This window comes from Chrysemys picta, chromosome 14, assembly GCF_011386835.1.
Source record: "Chrysemys picta bellii isolate R12L10 chromosome 14, ASM1138683v2, whole genome shotgun sequence".
Classification (NCBI taxonomy): domain Eukaryota; kingdom Metazoa; phylum Chordata; order Testudines; family Emydidae; genus Chrysemys; species Chrysemys picta.
In genome coordinates this window covers 6695954-6714601 of record NC_088804.1, presented here as the reverse complement: position 1 = coordinate 6714601, position 18648 = coordinate 6695954, and the positions used below count along the sequence as shown (strand labels likewise).

The 18648-nt window shown below is 47.7% G+C and overlaps 1 protein-coding gene across 3 annotated transcripts in view; it reads right to left on the bottom strand.

Annotated features, from left to right (window-relative positions):
- CSNK2A2 (casein kinase 2 alpha 2) overlaps positions 1-13334 on the bottom strand; it is a 39220-nt gene extending 25886 nt beyond the window's left edge. The window contains exons 1-3 of one of the 3 annotated variants that reach the window (XM_065566843.1): positions 12934-13334; positions 11599-11710; positions 551-652 (exon numbers count right to left, since the gene is read on the bottom strand). Coding sequence is in view for 2 of the 3 variants with exons in the window: in XM_065566841.1 (XP_065422913.1) it covers positions 551-652; positions 11599-11710; positions 12875-12978 (318 nt within the window). In the remaining variant the exon portion in view is untranslated. Of the gene's footprint in view, positions 1-550; positions 653-11598; positions 11711-12874 lie in introns of all 3 variants that reach the window. The other 2 variants (XM_065566841.1, XM_065566842.1) reach the window with 2 other exon arrangements.
- Between the last annotated feature and the right edge of the window lie 5314 nt (positions 13335-18648).

The following is an 18648-nucleotide window of genomic DNA, read 5'->3' as shown; positions in this document are numbered from 1 at the left end:
AATCGTTCTGGGAAAGGGGCAAACGTAGCATCTAAATAACAAACCAGACCAAACAAGAGAAATATTATTTAGGAAGTAAGGAAGAGGAAATAAGCAATAAGCTGTTAGGTAGGAAGACAACAAGATGTAACCAAGTGGGAGGATGAGCACCTGCTATCAATTCACCTGGACAAATCTTACCATTGTTTAAGCCACAAGTGGCCATGACGCAGAGATGGCATATGCATGCGTGCGTGCGCGTGTGGAGTCACAAAGCTTCCCCCCCCGCCCCCAAGAGGCATCATTAGATACCGAAAGTGAATCAAGGATTTTGGGGTACAGGGAAGATTACCAAATCATCCAAACCAAAGTATTCTCAAAAGAACCTAAAAACCCAACACGGCTCTTCAGTGAAGGAAGATGTAAACAGCAAGATGAAAACTAGGGTGACAAGACAACCAGCAAGAAACAGGAGTTTTGCACTTGAAACATGTATTTCCATCAATTACCCTACAGATTACAGCTCAAGACAAGCCCAGCACTAGATACCTCAGGACATACGGATACCTACCACTGGATCCTTGACCGTGTCAATCAGCTTAATGATGTTGGTGCCACCTCGCAGATTCTCCAGAATCTTAACCTCTCGTTTTATCTTCTTTTTCTTCACTGGCTTAAATACACAAAAGTGATTAGAAGTGAGACCCTTTCAGAAGATACCACCAGTTCTCATCCAGTGATTTATACTGGACTGAACTACTTCCCGCCTCGTGGGGGAGGGCGAATGAGAACACTCCTAGCCACAAGGCGGCGGCAGTTTTCAGAAAGGGCCGACACAGGGCCGACAGGCGTCTCAAACAGTATATTCCCTCTTGTCAGGATGGGTTACTTTTCCGTTGCACGCAATGGCAGAGCACTTTACAGACAAAACCAGCTACCCATACTGTGGTCATCACCAAGTTTAAAAGCACTTGAAAACCACCCAACACGGAAAAGGTTACAGTTAGTTGTTATGCATTATTGCATTTATTATCATGACAAATATGGCAGATGATGTACCACAGCCTGTGTTTACTGGTTTAACACACATGATTTTTTAGTTCCACTGCTGTGCAGTTCTTATTTCTTCTGGAAGTAACCTATCTTGAGTCATTCTTCAGTTACTTAAATTTGCTGAAATTCCAGTTATCAACATTTATGAAGCAGTTTAGACGTTTAAGTGTATAATTACACACCATTTAGTCATTCAACTACCCCAGGGAGTGTGAACACCCAGTAAAACTGCACCTGTTGACAAGTTATTGCTTTTATACACACTTTAAAAAAAAATTGTAAGGATATTTTGAACTGCTGTAAACTTGTCTTCAAACATACACACTCCAAAAACCTGTTTTTGGGAGCAAACTTTCTGAAGGAGGGTTCTTCTCAAATTAAAGGGTTGTTTTTTTTTCCCACCCAGACTGATCAACTGTCCATTTCCATATAACGAGATAATTTACATAACTCAGCATAAGGGGAGTTACAGTTGTTGACTCTCTATTCCTGCCCCTGCTTGGAGGAAAGAGCAGCACAGCAAGTAAGATTTTAAGACAATGGCTATAAACAATGGTTCCTGGGCCAGGAGTGATCTGCAGACGGAGCTAGAGAGAACCACAGTGAGGTACTGAGAAGGGCTTTCAGTTCCTGAAAAGCACTCTCTCCTACTCACATATCGCTCCCTCCCAGTTTGTAGAATGAGAAACTTTAGAGACCCACCATTGTAACACTGAATTGAAAAACTTTCCTTTTTCATTCTGGCTGCCTCCTGAAGCACTGAAAGTTAAAGATCCCTGAGAGGCTTTTAAAGTCTCTAAGTGCTTTCAATTTGAAAACAAAATAGTCAGAAAAACCCCTTAGTCACAGGTATGAGCACTAACCCCCGCATCAGATCCCGCCTATAAGAGAGAGCATATCATAAACACAAACCAACGAATTCTCAGTAAACAGACTGCTCAAAAAGCAAGAAAGCCAAAGGAAAAAAATGAAGTTTCAGTTAACAGACTCCCATTAAACCAGTTATATTTAAAATCTACATTAAGAAAACATTAAAGTAGGACCGTTAAGCACCCACAAATCAGGAAAAGAAAGTTAAGTTGCACATACCACCTTAACTCTACCTCCTTGTGAATAAACACTACTATACAGTTAGTCACAATCTCAAATTAAGTCATTTTAGGCTTTTGGAAAGATAAAATTCCATACAGTAACTAGACAAATAGTGTTCTCGTTGTGTGACTGTGTCCTGAACAACTTAGGAGGATCTGGTCAGGTTTGCAAGATGTGCATTGAACGAGGCAAGGGATTCTATGTAGCCCTTTCGTTCAGTGTGAACCTGCAGTAAATTTTGCAGTATGTAATTAAATTTTAGATACAGGCGTGCTGCATAGCCTACCTTCAAAGAGTTAAAATCATTCCATCTTTACTGCATGTACACAAAGAAAGAGAGAGTCAGATCTCAAAAGTCGGTCAAATCAAAACAAACCCCATTTTCACCAGAATTCTCCAAAGCCACTACCCCTCAATAAGGGCTATTTCTCTGCCAGATTAAGTTTTGTTTTCCCTCTCCAACCATTTTAGCTTTAGAGCTGTTCTGAAAGCATTACAACTGTATTTATTTGTATAACGGCGCAAGTATCTCCTCTCTCATATGCTGTCAAACACGGCTGAACCATTTTGACTCAAACTTTCCAAAACAGGTCATCTTCCAACAGACACCAAGGTTAGAAATTTTCAACTCAAAGATGAAAGTTGCAGAAAGTTAGGAACTACTGAAAACATGGGTTTACTATGGAAACAATTAAGCAAACCCTCACAGATAACAGTTACTGAGGCTCCCATAACACATGAATTGCAGCACAAGATATAATACAACCGTATAAAATTGCATCGTGCCCATCAGTTACAAGAGTCAATCGGTGCCACGGACTGTCACCACTCTCCAGTGTCCAATGGAGAGATGACAATGGAAAGTAAGAGTCACACAGGTAACAATGACAGAACTGGAACATCTGCAGCAGCAGGGGAAGGGAGCAGTCACCTGTGTGTGTCATGGACCCAGCAGGAAGAGGTTTCATTATGGGACTATAATTCTGTCCATATCAGAATGGACAGGTAAACCTTCTAGCTTTGTTCCTGTGGTTTGATTATCACCTAAAGGCCAAGATGGAATTAAAGGGACATAAATCCAGTTACTGTACTGTAGTCTCAGAACTATGCACGAGTTGCTCTGTCACATACACTTCAATATCTAGGCCCAGCCAGGAAGCTGAAGAGGCATCCTTAACTTGTCAAAAGGACAAAAATGATATCATTTGCAGTGCGTTTGTAGTTGTGTTGGTCCCACGATATTAGAGACACAAGGTGGGGGAGGTAATATCTTTGATTGGACCAACTTCTCTTGGTGAGAGAGACGAGCTTTCGAGCTACATAGAGCTCTTCTTCACCTCAAAAGCTTGTCTCGCACACTAACAGAAGTTGATCCAAAAAAAGATTATTTCACCCTCCCTGTCTCACTCTCAAAGTGATGTCAGACAGTTAACGTCTGTATTTTATGTCCTAGTCTAACAGGGTGAGGTGTAAAACCCACTTACCCCTTCCACTGTATTAACTCCGAGGGCCTTAGCACCAGCGTAGGCAGAGGTGCGGTGGTTCCTCCATCCTGAACCTTTTATTAAGATTCTTCATTATAGCAGCAATGACCACTCTAGTTAATGACGAAGAAAGGTTTCTATTCTAACCCACTTTTCAATCACTCCTACATGTCTCAACATTTAGCCTTTTGTCATGAAAATCTCCAGGCTTGGTCTCTGGCTGAAAGTGGTTTCTCTTCTTTTCAAAATGTGAGCAAACGCTGTTCGGCCACTTTTCAAATCAAAGAGAGTGACTAAAACCTTTGTAGTTGAAATGCCAGCAGGTAGACGTTGAAATCTGACAGGGTTATCTTTGTCATTAAAAAGAAATAGTTTGGAGAGCTCTAGCAATAACTGGTTTCAACTTGATTGAGTTAGGACCCTTTCAAAACTGCATGCAATACACCCCCTTGTACACGTGCAGTATGGTCACACTCTCATATACATCATACAGTTTTCTCCTACAACCTTAAATATCTGCATACCCTCTTTTACTACTGTGGTACTAGCCTCATAATGCCGAACAAAGCCCATTTCAGCCCGTTAGCTGAAGAGTACACAAACTGCACATAATACTGGACGTTCCCTTGTATATGCAGAAGGGCACCTCACTTTACAGCTAAGGCTGGGCTACACTTCCAAGTTTAATAGTATAACTGTTCTAGGTAGAGATGTGATTTTTCCCCCCATTCTCTTTCTTTCTATTTTTTTAACTGAAATGGCTATACCGGCAAAAGCCCTAGTTATACCAGTATAAAGGTGCCGTAGATTGTGATAGTTATTCTTCCTCTTGTGCAGGAATACTTATCAATATAAAGCATCTTTATACCAAAGTAAGTGTGTCCATGCTGGGGTGTTGCGTTTGTACTACTTTAGTGACATCAGTATAGTTAATGCAGGACAACCTTCTAGCGTAAATAAGGCCTCACTTTTGTAGATACCTGCCTCCTCTCCCAAACAGCATCTACACAGAGAGGCATTAAGGACTGAAAACATGATGTGCAGTGCATTTGCTGACCACATTTAATATACCTTAGAGACAAGAACGAGGAGTCCTTGTGGCACCTTAGAGACTGAGGCCTGGTCTACATAAGTTACGCAACTTCAACTACGTGAATAATGTAGCTGAAGTCGACGTACTTAGATCAACTTACCGTGGTGTCTTCACTGCGGTGAGTCGACTGCTGCCGCTCCCCCGTCGACTCTGCCTGCGCCTCTCGTGGCGGTGGAGTACAGGAGTCGACGGGAGAGCGCTCGGGGATCGATTTATCGCATCTACACTAGACGTGATAAATCGACCCCTGCTGGATCAATCGCTGCCCACCAATCCGGCGGGTAGTGTAGACATACCCTAATTTATTTATTAATTAAAGTCTAAGGTGCCACAAGGACTCCTCGTTGTTTTTGCCGATCTAGACTAACACGGCTACCACTCTGAAACCTTAGAGACAAGGTTACATATAGGAAGCCAGATTATGACAAAGACAGTGTAAATACATGAGAATGAAAAATACATATGCTGCAGCCTGTGTAACTAGAACTGTAGAGAATACTGTTTAGGAGAAATATCCTGGGCATGCAATTAAAGCCTCATTGTAACACAGATTTGCGATTGCATGCAACTTTAATCACCCAGGGCAGGAAATGACAACATTCATCAGGCAAACTAATATTTTCAACCTTTAAAAAAAATGGACTATTCTTTGTTCACCAAATCCTATCGGCAGATGCTGTAATGATTCCAATCAATCAGTATGCAAATCTTGGTGTTACAGAGTCCAACCTCAGAAGAACTTGCCTAGCATCCGTATGACAATGTTCAATAGGTAGATTGTACTCAAGGCCTCTTTATAGCTAGCAATTGTTACCAAGGGGTTATTATAACCAACCTACTAAGCACAACATTGATTGCTCAATAGGGAAACTGGCTTCAGGACAGCTGAATTTATTTTGTCATTAGCAAATGTTAGCTGGAAAACCAAGTAATACAGATTTAAAGCAGTTGTGAAAATGACCTTTTGTTTTAACAACAATTTGTGCTTTCATCGTCTTGCAAAATATCCTTTAAAAGGAAATTTTAACTTTTTTGTTAACTCCCAAGAGCAGCACGGGGGGGAGGGGAAGCATTTGAAAATGCTAAATTGTTTTTGCCTTTATAATTCTCCTCTCCCACCCTCTAAAATTGCATACTGGTAGCATTCATCCTTTCAGCTGGAGGATGGATGGACAGGGCTCCACCCAGGACACTTCAAGACTGCTGCACTTGAGATATTCAGGACCCAACCCTGGATCCTCCGTGCTGGCCCAGCCTAACAGAACTTATTTACCAAGGTTCTGCCCAATGCCAGTGTGAACAGACTAATTACAAACCCACTTTGCAAACGCCCGGCCATGAACACTCTCCTAGTTCGTAACTAACCAATTGATCATGTTGGGTGATAAATCAGTAGCAGTTTGGTGCAACTTAAAGTGGCAATACAAAGATGTTACTCAATCAAGTACACAATTTTAATCAACCACAACGCCACTCAACTATAGGACTCTGGCAACAGAATAAGCTTTAAACCGCACAAGGCTAACAGCAAAGATTGCTCCCCCGCCTGTATATTTCATAGTTTCTCTGGGTGTTTTAGCTAAACATCAGTGACGCATTTAAACGAGTGCTGTGGGATATGCAACAGGCAGATGATCTGGGCCAAGAGAAAGGAGGCGCTTCTTCACGCCCCAACTGAAAGAGTAGAGGGGAAGGCACAGAACTTCGGTGCACGCTCAGTTTTTAGGATGGAGATGGTGACTGAGTCAAAAGCTGCAGCCATGAGGAACCAGTGACATACCTGATCCTACTCCAGGCTCTCTTTTTCACACCGATATGGAAGTCATTTAAGTATCTTAAAGTTAGTTTCTTCAAAAAGGCTAATAAAGACTCTAGCCTTCAAAGAAAACCATATAGTGGTTCTCACAGAATCTAATAAAACAAGACGGATAAGGAGGTTTTCGCCCAACTGAGAGGATATTACATTGATATGATAAAATATATTACTGTACAGTAGTCTGTAGTGCCCGCTCATCAAAACCGCTGCTTAGACGTAGCTTTGGTTAGGCCCCGCCCCCCAGTAACTCTGATGGGGGGGAAGGGACCAAACTGTCACATTGCAATTAGGCGTACAAGCTAATGCAGCAGCTCCAGGGTTGAAAGCACCAAAACGAGCGAGAGAACAATTCCATTCTCGCTACAAACACAAGCCCTTACACTTCATCACTCGATCCCTCTGCTTTTTATTGCAGGCCATCCTTATCCTTCGTGTGGATGCTGCCTATTCAGATGGTAAACGCCTCAGGGGAGGAACCTTTCCCCTTGTGTGTCTGTAAACACATAGCACACTGAACAAAATACACAAATCTAGAGAGAACAGAAGTGGGAAAAATCCTACAGAGAGCTGGCTATATAGATGCTATAGTCACTGCCTTGGGCAGACACCAGTATTGGAGATAACAGGCACCAGAGAGAACTCAAACTCATAGGCTGTGAAAATCAGCAAGGAAGTGGCACTATAGGTGTGCACTGGCAACTTTAACTATAATGGTCCCAAGTATTCCCATCTTCTTTCACTCATTTGTAACTTTCTCAAGGTTTTATCTTTGGGGCTGCAATTTGCTATGCTTATTCTTACCTTCAGAAAAGGGGGGGAGGGGAAGAGAGAGAGAGTGAGAGAAGGGCTCCCTGAGGTTTTAGCCAAAACAGAGGAGACATTTTCAGCCACAGAGGGATTGAAAAAAAGTGTCATTTTTCCCCCCTTAAGAAAACTGATTGCAGCCAAGTTTGGGTTTTTTTTAAAAATAGCTTTAGCACCTCAGCAGAAGGTGATGGAAAACTGAAATTTGACAGGTGTACAGCACCTAAATTGTAGATGGGCCTTTCCCTGGTCCAGTGGAAATCCAGTTTGACTGGGTTTGAGTTATGATGTTTAAAAAAAACAAAAACAAACCAGACTTTGGACATCTGCACTGGATTAGGTTAGATAACTCCGCTAGTCCATTGATAATATGTATGCACATTACATAAAACTTAACGGGGACTGTCACTGACTAGATGATGCCCTGGTATTCCTTTGACTGTGCAGCAGAATTTCAGGGCTCAACCCTTGGTCCAGCTGAGCTGTTCTTGGGATAGGACCTGAGTGGGAGGCAACAGCGGCCATATGCCATCTCTGCATATCTCTTGATCCTCAGATTGGTTTGGCCCTTTGCATAACATTAGAGCATCCCGGAGGCTGTTCTAACTTCAGTTGCTAATCCCCACCGCGAGGCAGTTACACCAGATGGGGATCACCAGAGCAGTGGCACCCTGACCGTGCTCCTCGAAGCTGAAGGACATGCCTTACACACACCCTAAGCTGGCAGAGAGCTAGGTACACCAGCCAAAGAATACTCCATACTAGGAAAGTCCTCAGTAGCCTGCTTCCTAGGTGGTGCCTGCTATGGGCGACCTTACAGATTCTTTGCACCACTGGAAGAGTGCAAAGGCCAAGCAAATGGACCTCACTGTTAACAGCTGATTGCTGTGGAATGTGATCTCTGAAAGTGCGTAGGGGACAAGGCAAGGGTCCCTGCCTCACTGACTGTACATATGTGCACCACAGAGCATGTCATTGTTGTCTAGCTACAGTGGGATCTGGAGGAACTCGCTTTCTTCATTTGCTTTAAAAAAAACCTCACACACTTAGGACGTTTCATACAAAAATGTCACATTAAAAGAGTATTACGGTTGGCAAGCGAAGCATTCAAAAGTCAGGAAGTGACAAAGTTACGGTTGCCTGCACAATCTTGTGCCGATGCATTATGACAATACCTAATGACCTGCTCACAGTGAATGAGGCAAGGTTTTGTAGTGAAATGGTATACGGTCCCGAGCATCCTGCCTTATTCACCACATAGTTGTATGGTGTGTCCTGAAGTAAAGCTGGAGCCCACAGCATCCTGCCCTCATTCACCGTAAAAGCTGTATGGTATGTAGCAAATGAGGCAAGAGGCTATGGGAGAAGAACGGCTAAGGCAGAGGACTGGGACTTGCCTCTTTCACAGACTTTCTGTGCGACTTCTGACAAGTCTCTCTCCCGCCCCACGCCATCCCCTCTGTGGCTCAGTTTTGTATCTGAGAAATCATGATAAAACTTCCTGATATCACAGGGGTGAGGTCAGGAACTCAGACATTATGGTGATGAGAGCCACAGAAAAGCCTATAAACATATCCTTTATTCAGTGCAGTGTGTAGCAGATAAGACACGGGGCTGTATTGAACAGTGAGAGTAAAAATATTGAACACCTGTCTAGTTCACTAAGCACTGTGTCAACTTGCACACTGAATGAGGCATGGGTCCTGTAGAAAAATACTAGGTGATTATGTCATTAGAAAGTACAGCAATCCATACAAACAGCTCAGCACTTCAGGAAATGTTACAAAAAATTAAGATGCTAAAAAGGTTTATCCATCAGCAAGTGATTTTTTTTTAAGCCACATGCACAACTTGTTACATTCTGGTTTAATTTTTCCTTTCACAGATTAGAGGCTGAATTCAGAGGGCCAGAAAGATGCGTCCTATTTACTAAAACTCAAGAATACACAAATAGGCTTAATTATTACAGATGTAGTGACAGGAAACTAAGTAATCCAGGTAGATCAGATTGTGACATTATCTACACGTGCTATGATTTTGCATCACACACACAAGGTGTGAATCTGAAAGTTGCCTTGTACTGATCCAGTTTCCACTCTGAAGAAAGCTCATCTTTATCTTCCTGTACTTTCTGCTTTCACAATGTGACTCCAGGAATGCTGTTTACACACTGAGTGAACAACGTCAGCCTGAGGCCTAACAGGCAGCACAACACACTGACAGTTCAATCTCACTTCCAGGCCCAGCAGACACTAGGTGTATTGCTGTAGCAGCACACATAGACCCTGGGGAGAGGGAACGCCTTGCCTTGCTCAAACGGCCTCTCCAACTGACTCACAAGTGATGCTGACAGGCTCCCAAAATGGACATGGACCCAATCTACAACAGGAAGAAGATCTCATCCCACTGCAGGCCCTTTGGGCAGGAAGGGGGAGGAAGAAAGACAGGAAGATTTCAGAAGATCCTTTCCTAGCAACAGTGGCTCACTGTCACCAATTTGCATATGGTAATACATGGGTTCTCCTGGCACTGGATCAGCATCGGAGGTCCATCACCAAAGTCGTAGGGTGGACTAGCCGGACTGGTGGTAAACAGAAGCCTACGGTTTCCTGTGCTTAGTCAAGAGACATCTCTCCATATAACAATTATACTCTGGCTATCTTTTAATATTCTCTCTTTAAATGCTGACTTTTCTGCCCCCAGAGTGACAAACAAATGCTGAGACCATGGCAGCAGCACCCAAAGGAGGGACAGGCCTGAACAGCAAACCAAAAAAATTCAGTTACAACATGCAAGCCTCACTTCTACATATGAATATACAATCCAACCAGCCAACTGTTTGGTGTGGGGACGCTCACTGAAGATTCAGATCACTTTGCCACCTTAATTCTGAACCCTAGTTAAGCTGCTGAGATGCTAACTTCTCAGAAACAGCTGGGAAGTCATGCCCTACTCAGCAACTGTTGCCAGGCAGAACAAGATCCATGGCAGAACACGCTGAGCGGGGAGACGAGGTCGAGGAATCAGAGGCCCTGGATGAGTGGCCCACCTGGTCCTGAAGGAGAAAGGAAAGGAGCAGAGCCAATGCTAGCTGGCCTGGGCTACCCAGGGGATTTGTCAGAGCAAACTTGGTCACACCTAGTAGCCAGTTCACAGGCCGACAGATGCATGGCCCTTTTCAGCAGAGCAGCATGTATACATGGCAGTTAGCTACTAGCCACAGCGGCTGAGGGGCCACTTCCTAAGTATAGCCAGCCTACCCGAACTGGAGCACTGAGGTCTGACGCATGTCTGAGTTCTCAGCATTTCGAGTACAGGCTTCTGTACATTGGGGGAACAGCAAGAAGATGGTGGACTATGGCAAAGCCAAAGCATTCTGTTAATTCACCAATCTCTTATTTCTCTCCCCTTTAAATATCCTTCCTTAATCAGCTGAATGGTCCGCTGCTAAATAATGCAGCGATCACTCCTTTCATAGGCGGAGCATGCTGCTTCCAGTGCTCGCAGGCAGCAGTGATACCAGAAACTGCGCTCCCCACATGCCAGTACGGAGCACTTGGCTGTACCAAACCATTAGGATTTTAATAGCTACCTCTGTAGTTGTGTCTTTAATGTGACACTATCATGGAGCTGTTACCATATCAGAACATACCATGCAGTGAGCGATGGTAAACAAGTTTCATCCTTTGCCTTGATTTTCAATTATGTTTACTCCTAACATTAAATAGCCAGGAATTTGCCATCCAATATACTTTCTAGAGTCCCAAGTCCAAGATTTAGTTTGCTTTCCCAAAATCTACAGAGCCTGGCTCTGTCACAGTTAAATGTCAATCATTTAAAGGTTAATGGAAGGATTCCCCCCTCAAGGCTTCACATTACTGTTGACAGGACGGTTCACAAGCCATTTTAGACAAACATTGCCAGATATTATTTACTAAGTTCAGACAGCACATCCAGTTCCATTCAAACACCAGGACGCACAGCATTCCTGTCCCAAAGAGCTCACAGTTTCAATCTGACAAGCACCCCATGACTCCTACTACCCAGGGTGGGAGGGGAGAAAGATCAAAACATCACTACAGGACAAGTTGAAAATGTGTTTCCAGAGATGTAATCCAGCACCCCAACATCAGAGAGGGCAGGGCTGAAACCCAAATTTATGAGACACCGAATGAAACCCAAGACCTCCCCAAGCCCCTGATAAACCTAGCAAGATGTCCCCTTTCCTACACGTTTCCAGCTCAAAAAAGACTAACGATCATCAACTGGACACTCACCTTGAGGATTTTCACAACCACTCTCTCGTTGTTGGTAATGTTTATGGCCTCAAAGACTTCGCTGTATTTTCCCCTGCCGAGTTTCCGAACCAGTTGGTAATCGTCCTGATTACTGTGGACAGCGAAAAGGAAAATAACTGACAGGCTACTGGGCTGGAATTCTCCTTCCTCCCTGCCAGATTAGCCCTTCACATCCAAAGCACTTGGAGACAGCTCTGTGCATTAAGTGATCTGCTTTCTGATGAGGGGGCAGGCTTGAAACAGCTACCATTCTGCAAACCCATCCCCAAACTAGTCTCTCTAGGTTGAGAAAAGCCTTTAATCAAATAGCAGCACAGGTGCCCACAACCACCTCCTCTCTGTGTCACAACCCCACAGAGAAGAGGGGAGGGGGCACTGTGACACCCCCTCCCCTTCTTGAGCCTGCTCTCTCCACAGCCTTTAATATCCTTCTCAGGGAAGAAGAGACACTCTGGCAGCTCTGAGATCTCCACCCACCCCTGGACATCTGCCCTCAGGGAGAGTCTACGGCAAGGTTGTTTCTGGGGTGGGCATCACTGGCAGGTTCACAGTGCCATTATGAGGGGCAGTGCCAACTCCCTTAATGCATATCCTTGGGGTTCACTCAGTACCACACTCCACCACCCCACAGTGAGATTTGAGCCATCTTCCACCTGAAGAGCTGGTCATGGAGGGGGGACAACTCCCATCCATCCAGCCCTGGCCCTGCATCTGGCAGAGGGGTGAAGGCTCAGCATATCGGGCTCCCCCTTACCCCAGCTCTGGAGTGTGGGTGGCAGCAGCGGGGGTCTCCCTGAGACAGGATTTGGGGGAGGGCCCTGAATCGTGGGAAGGATCTCCAGCCTGCCCCCCTCACTCACCAGCTCCCCAGAGCCCCAGCCCGCCATCTCACCCCGGGCCCCCACAAAGCGTCTCAGCCCAGCCCCCTCACTCCAGCCCCCCGTTTCCTAGCGGCCCAGCCCCCTCCCCCGCCATTCCCCAGCCCCCCGGCTCCAGCCCAACCCCCTCACTCCAGCCCCCTGTTTCCTAGCGGCCCAGCCCCCTCCCCCGCCATTCCCCAGCCCCCCTGCTCCAGCCCAACCCCCTCACTCCAGCCCCCTGTTTCCTAGCGGCCCAGCCCCCTCCCCCGCCATTCCCCAGCCCCCCGGCTCCAGCCCAACCCCCTCACTCCAGCCCCCTGCGCCTCAACTCCACCCAGCCCCTCCCCCCGGCTCCAACCCGCCCGCTGCCCGGCTCGGGGCGGGGGCCGCTTTACCCCCAGCTCGGGACGTGCGCCTCGTAGTCCCAGTACTCGCGGCTCCTCAGGCTGTTCACCTCGGCGTAGACCCGGGCCCTGCTGCCGGCGGCCGGGCCGGGCATGGCGGGGGCGAGCGGCGGGGGCGGCTGCAGGAGGCGGCGGCGGAGGGGGCCGGCGGGGCTGCCGAGGCGGGGCACGGAGCGCAGGAGGGCGGCGGCGGGGGGCAGCAGAGCCAGGCCGGCCCAGGGGGGAGCGGGGCGGGGGGGCCGGTCCCGGCCCGGCGGGGGGGGGAGGGGAAGGGGCGGGGCTGGCGGGCCGGGCTCCGGGTCCCGCGCGGTCTCTGCCCGAGGCCCGATCCCCAGCGGCGGCGGCAGCCTGAGCCGGCCCCGAGCGCAGCGCAGCGAACCCGGAAAAGGGGCTGATCCGGCGGCCGCGGCCCAGCCAGCAAGAGAGTCCGCGGCGGAGACCGGCTGGGCGCGCGGGCGGGGCACAGCGACCCCTGCGGCCGGGGGGACTCACCGCAGCCGCTCGCGCCCTATTACTCCCATGAGCCCCACCTACCCCTAGAGCCCCGCCCACCCCTAGGGCCTCTAACTCCGCCCATCCCTAGCGCCCCGCCCACCTCTAGAGCCTCTAACCCCACCCCACAACCCCCACCTACTCCTAGAGCCCCGCCCACCCCTAGAGCCCTCTAACCCCACCCTATGACCCCCACCCACTCCTAGAGCCCTCTAACCCCACCTACCCCTAGAGCCCCGCCCACCCCTAGAGCCTCTAACTCCGCCTACTTCTATCGCCCCGCCCACCCATAGAGCCTCTAACTCCGCCCCACGGCCCCACCTACTCCTAGAGCCCCGCCTACCCCCAGAGCCCCGCCTACCCCCAGAGCCCCACCCATCTCTAGAGCCCTCTAACTCCGCCCCACAACTCCCACCTACCCCTAGAGCCTCTAACTCCGCCCACCCCTAGAGCCCCACCCACCTCTAGAGCTCTCTAACCCCACCCCACGACCCCCACCTACCCCTAGAGCCCTGCCCACCCCTAGAGCCCTCTAACCCCACCCTATGACCCCCACCCACTCCTAGAGCCCTCTAACCCCACCTACCCCTAGAGCCCCGCCCACCCCTAGAGCCTCTAACCCCGCCCCATGACCCCCACCTACCCCTAGAGCCCTCTAACCCCGCCTACCTCTACAGCCCCACCCACCCCTAGAGCTCTCTAACCCCACCCTACAACCCCCACCTACCCCTAGAGCCCTAGATCCCCGCCCACCCCTAGAGCCCTCTAACCCCGCCTACCTCTAGAGCCCCACCCACCCCTAGAGCTCTCTAACCCCACCCTACAACCCCCACCTACCCCTAGAGCCTTAGAGCCCTGCCCACCCCTAGAGCCCTCTAACCCCGCCCCATGACCCCCACCTACCCCTAGAGCCCTCTCACCCCACCCTATGACCCCCACACACTCCTAGAGCCCTCTAACCCCACCTACCCCTAGAGCCCTATAACCATGCCCCTAAATCCTAAATGAAGCCCCTAAATCCCCATGAACCCCAGTTTCCCCACCTATCCCTAAAGCCCTATAATCCCTTCGACCCCCAACCTCCCCTCCTACTCCTAGAGACCTGTAACCCTTCTCCAAACCCAAGTGGTATAATCCCTTTTACCCCAAAACCCTATAAATCTCCCACATCCCTCCTACGCATAGAGCCCTATAATCCACAATCTTCACTGTCCTACGATTCCCCAAAGATCTACAACCCCCAGTCTCCACTACTAGCTTTCAAACACTAAAGCCCTATAACCCCTCACCTCCCTTCCTAATCCCTCTAGTCCTATAATCCCCTATTCTATTGCCCCAGACTCTGAGCCTTACTGAGCCTCCACTCCATTCCAGCTCCATAACCCTGAAATCCAACATGTCCCTAGAACCCCCTACAAGCCAAAGGTCCCAGAGACCTGCAACTCCCCATCCAACCAGGTCCCACCCCACATCTCAGAGCCTAAGAACTCCTTCCCGGTTCTTCAGTCCCCACAAAGTCTCCATCACACATCCTCCATCTCCATCCAACCTTACTGCTGCTTCTACACCATCACCTCCTACATACCCCACCACCATTTCAAGCTAAACACCATGGCACCTCTCACACCATCCCTAACATGCAGTGGTGGCTAAAACACACAACGGAGCTCAAAATAAAGGGAACCATTTTAAACCTAGCCTGGCCTGGTCTCCTTTGAATCCTTTCTATAGCAGTTTAGAAGGGCACCCCCCAACTCTTTCCTCCTAGATTACTGCAGTTATTACAGGGAATCCAGGTAATAAGTAGGGTTCTGTTGGTATTTTAAGCCAAAAAATTATGATCCACTGATTCCCCTATGATGCCTCTCAGAGAAGAGGAAGTGAAGTTGGCTAATTAATACGTAGCAGTAAATGTTCTCTCTCTGGAACATACACAACACAATATCAGTAACTACTACCTTAACTTGTGGCTACCGCCACCAAGTCCCTCTTTGCAGTAAATCAAACGCAGAGTTAAGATTGACCTGCAGCGCCATATCCTTCCAGAACATCTAATGCACCTACACTTAAACCTCTGAAAACTAGGAAATACAGCCTTGAGGCAGAGCCAGCTCTAGGATTTTTGCCGCCCCAAGCAAAAACAATTTTGGCCGCCCCCCGCCCCGTTTTTTTCTTACCCCAACCCCGGCCCTGCCTCAACTCCGCCCCTTCCCCAAATCCCCAGCCCTGCCTCCTCCCCCCAGGCTCTCAAACCTGGGAGGGAGGGGGAGATCCCGAGCGGCCGCGGTGCGCGAAACAGCTGATTCGCGCGCCGCGGCCGCTCGGGATCTCCCCCTCCCTCCTGGGTTTGAGAGCCTGGGAGGGAAGGCGAGCAGCGGCGCGCGAGCGGCAGCAGCGGAGGTGAGTTAGGGCGGCCGGGGCACATTTTAGGGGCAGCATGGCCCGCGCCAGAATGCCGCCCCTAAAAATGTGCCGCCCCAAGCACCAGCTTGCTTTGCTGGTGCCTAGAGCCGGCCCTGCCTTGAGGTCTGCTATCTGAGATCAATCCCAAGCGGGTGATATAGACTTTAAAGTCAGAAGGGACCATTATGATCATCTTGTCCAACCTCCTGCACAACGCAGGCCACAGAATCTCACCCACCCACTCTTGTAACAAACCCCTAACCTATGTCTGAGCCATTGAAGTCTTCAAATCATGGTTTAAAGACTTCAAGGTGCAGAGACTCCTCCAGCAAGTGACCCGTACCCCACGCTGCAGAGGAAGGCGAAAACCCCCAGGGCCTCTGCCAATCTGCCCTGGGGGAAAATTCCTTCCTGATCCCAAATATGGCGATCAGCTAAACCCTGAGCATGTGGGCAAGACTCACCAGCCAGACACCCAGGACAGAATTCTCTGTAGTGACTCAGATCCCACCCCATCTAACATCCCATCACAGGCCATTGGGTATATTTACTGCTAATAGTCAAAGATCAATTAATTGCCAAAATTAGGCTATCCCATCATACCATCCCCTCCATAAATTTATCAAGCTTAGTCTTGACGCCAGATATGTCTTTTGCCTCCACTATTCCCCTTGGAAGATTGTTCCAGAACTTAACTCCTCTGATATCAGTTGTGAGTGTGTGTGTGTGGGGGGGGGGGGTCAGAATGACAATTTGAGCCCCATTTGTGTGCAGAAAAACGTAAAAGTGCAGTAAAAGACCCTTGACTTTTTGGGCGGAGGCTGTATTTTAGCAACTCCTTGCCAAATACCCTCAGATACAGAGCACTGACCCTACCGTAGATCCCCCTGAGGCACAATAAATGTCAAGACAATCTCAGTAAGCATGTAGATTTTACAGCACTAGGAACAACCAGCCGTTAAACAGTAAGCCAGTCTCAACCTTAACTAAAGTGGTGCTACCATCCCACTATGGTAGCTGGGAGTACGCAGGGCAAAATGCACAGGGGCAATGCAGAGTGGTGCAAATTAGACCCCCTTTCATTAGTTTACGATTCCTTTATACTAGTTAATAGGGCTGGTCTAGCCTATGGAAATTTGCATAGGTACTGCTCCATAGATGTAGCTACTTTGAGGCAAACCCCTAATGTAGTCACAATGCACTGGTGAAAACGGTGCTTGTGTTGGTGCGATTTACCCCAGTGATTCACTGAGATAAATTGCACTGGTGCATTCCCTGTCTTTCCCCAGTGCAGTGCCCCAGCCCGGGGAGGGTTGGCTGGGGTATAGCTACACTGGTGCAAAATACTCCAGAATAGACAGAGCTTTAGACTCCCGAAGGCCTATTTACATTAGCTCTACCAATGTGTACCTGTGCCTAAGTGATTTCACTGGGAGCAGGACTGGGCTCAAATTCTGTGGAGTAAACACAACTGCAGCTACATAAGGGCTAGATTCTAACACCCTTACCCACACGAGCAGTCCTACTACTTGTGGAGCAAAGTACGACTCAAAAGGAGTAAAGGGGCGAGAATCTGGCCCTAAAATGGATGCAGATAGCTACATAGCGCCAGGGATAAGCACCACACAGGCTTTCCGCTAACCCTGGGTCAGACTGAGAACCTCTTACTCCCACTTACTTACACAGTCCCAAGGACTTCACTGGAACTGTTTGAAAGAGTAAGTGCCCACCAGAGTCAACAAGGGCTCCACAATCTGACCTGTGGAGGCTCTTCTTGGTAAGGTCTAACTTTTACCTAAGTATCTTGTGAAAGTAAGAGGCCTCTCCCTTAACTGATGTAGTTTTCTCAAAGTCATGAGTTTCTATGTCTTGTTTTCCTTGGTCTCCAGTGCAACACATTCCACTTCTCCCTGGAACATATACGTAAAATGCTGCTTTATGCTTAATCCAATTCCTTAGACCTTCAAATGAGTCAGTGAACTCTGTGTGAAAGAAGCATTTGTTTTATGTAAGACCTTGAGTCATTCACTCCAGGGAGCCTATACCAGGCACTCTTGGTTTAAAAATGGGTAGACCCATTATTCTAGTGCCTAGAGCAAATCGGCTTTGCATTCTCGCTCTTTTTTTATTCTCCTTATCTTGACCCAAGAGTTATAAGTTGCCACCATTACTGGGCTATTTCTAGAGCTGCTCAGAAAATGGTGTTTTCTGTGAGCGTTTTTGAAAGAATTTTTTTTAATGGGTTTTCCATTTGTGGAAAAAAAATTAAATTTTGGGGGGAAAAAAAAGTTTTCAGTTTTACATTGAAAACCAGGAACTTTCTAACACAACAATCTTTTTTTTCCTGTGAAAATTTCATTTAGAAAAAAAGGCAATTAAAAAGAAAAAAGGTTTCAACGGAAAATTTTCATTCAACTCTAGTTATTTCTCCTTTGGCCTGGGAGCTCTTGTTATATACAACATCAGATAACATATTGATTAACGCCATCTCGGTCTGTCGGGTGACCAGATGTCCCGATTTTATAGGGACAGTCCCGATATTTGGGGCTCTTTCTTATATAGGCTCCTATTACCCACCACCCCCGTCCCGATTTTGCACACTTGCTGTCTGGTCAGCCTATCAGTCTGCAGGAAGGGCCACACCAGAGCTGGCCAGTGAAACCTGTAGCTAAATACCCTGTCTCTTATATTGGCTAGTACCAGCTGCTCCTGAGGAAGGGGACAAGAACCACATAGTGGACAACTATGGAACAATCAGCTCATAAGGGAAAATTCTCCCTAACTCTCCTCAGTTAATGTTTGGCTTTTGCCCTGCTGCATGACAGTTTATACTTCTTTTAAAAATTATCCTAACATATCTATGCATGTTC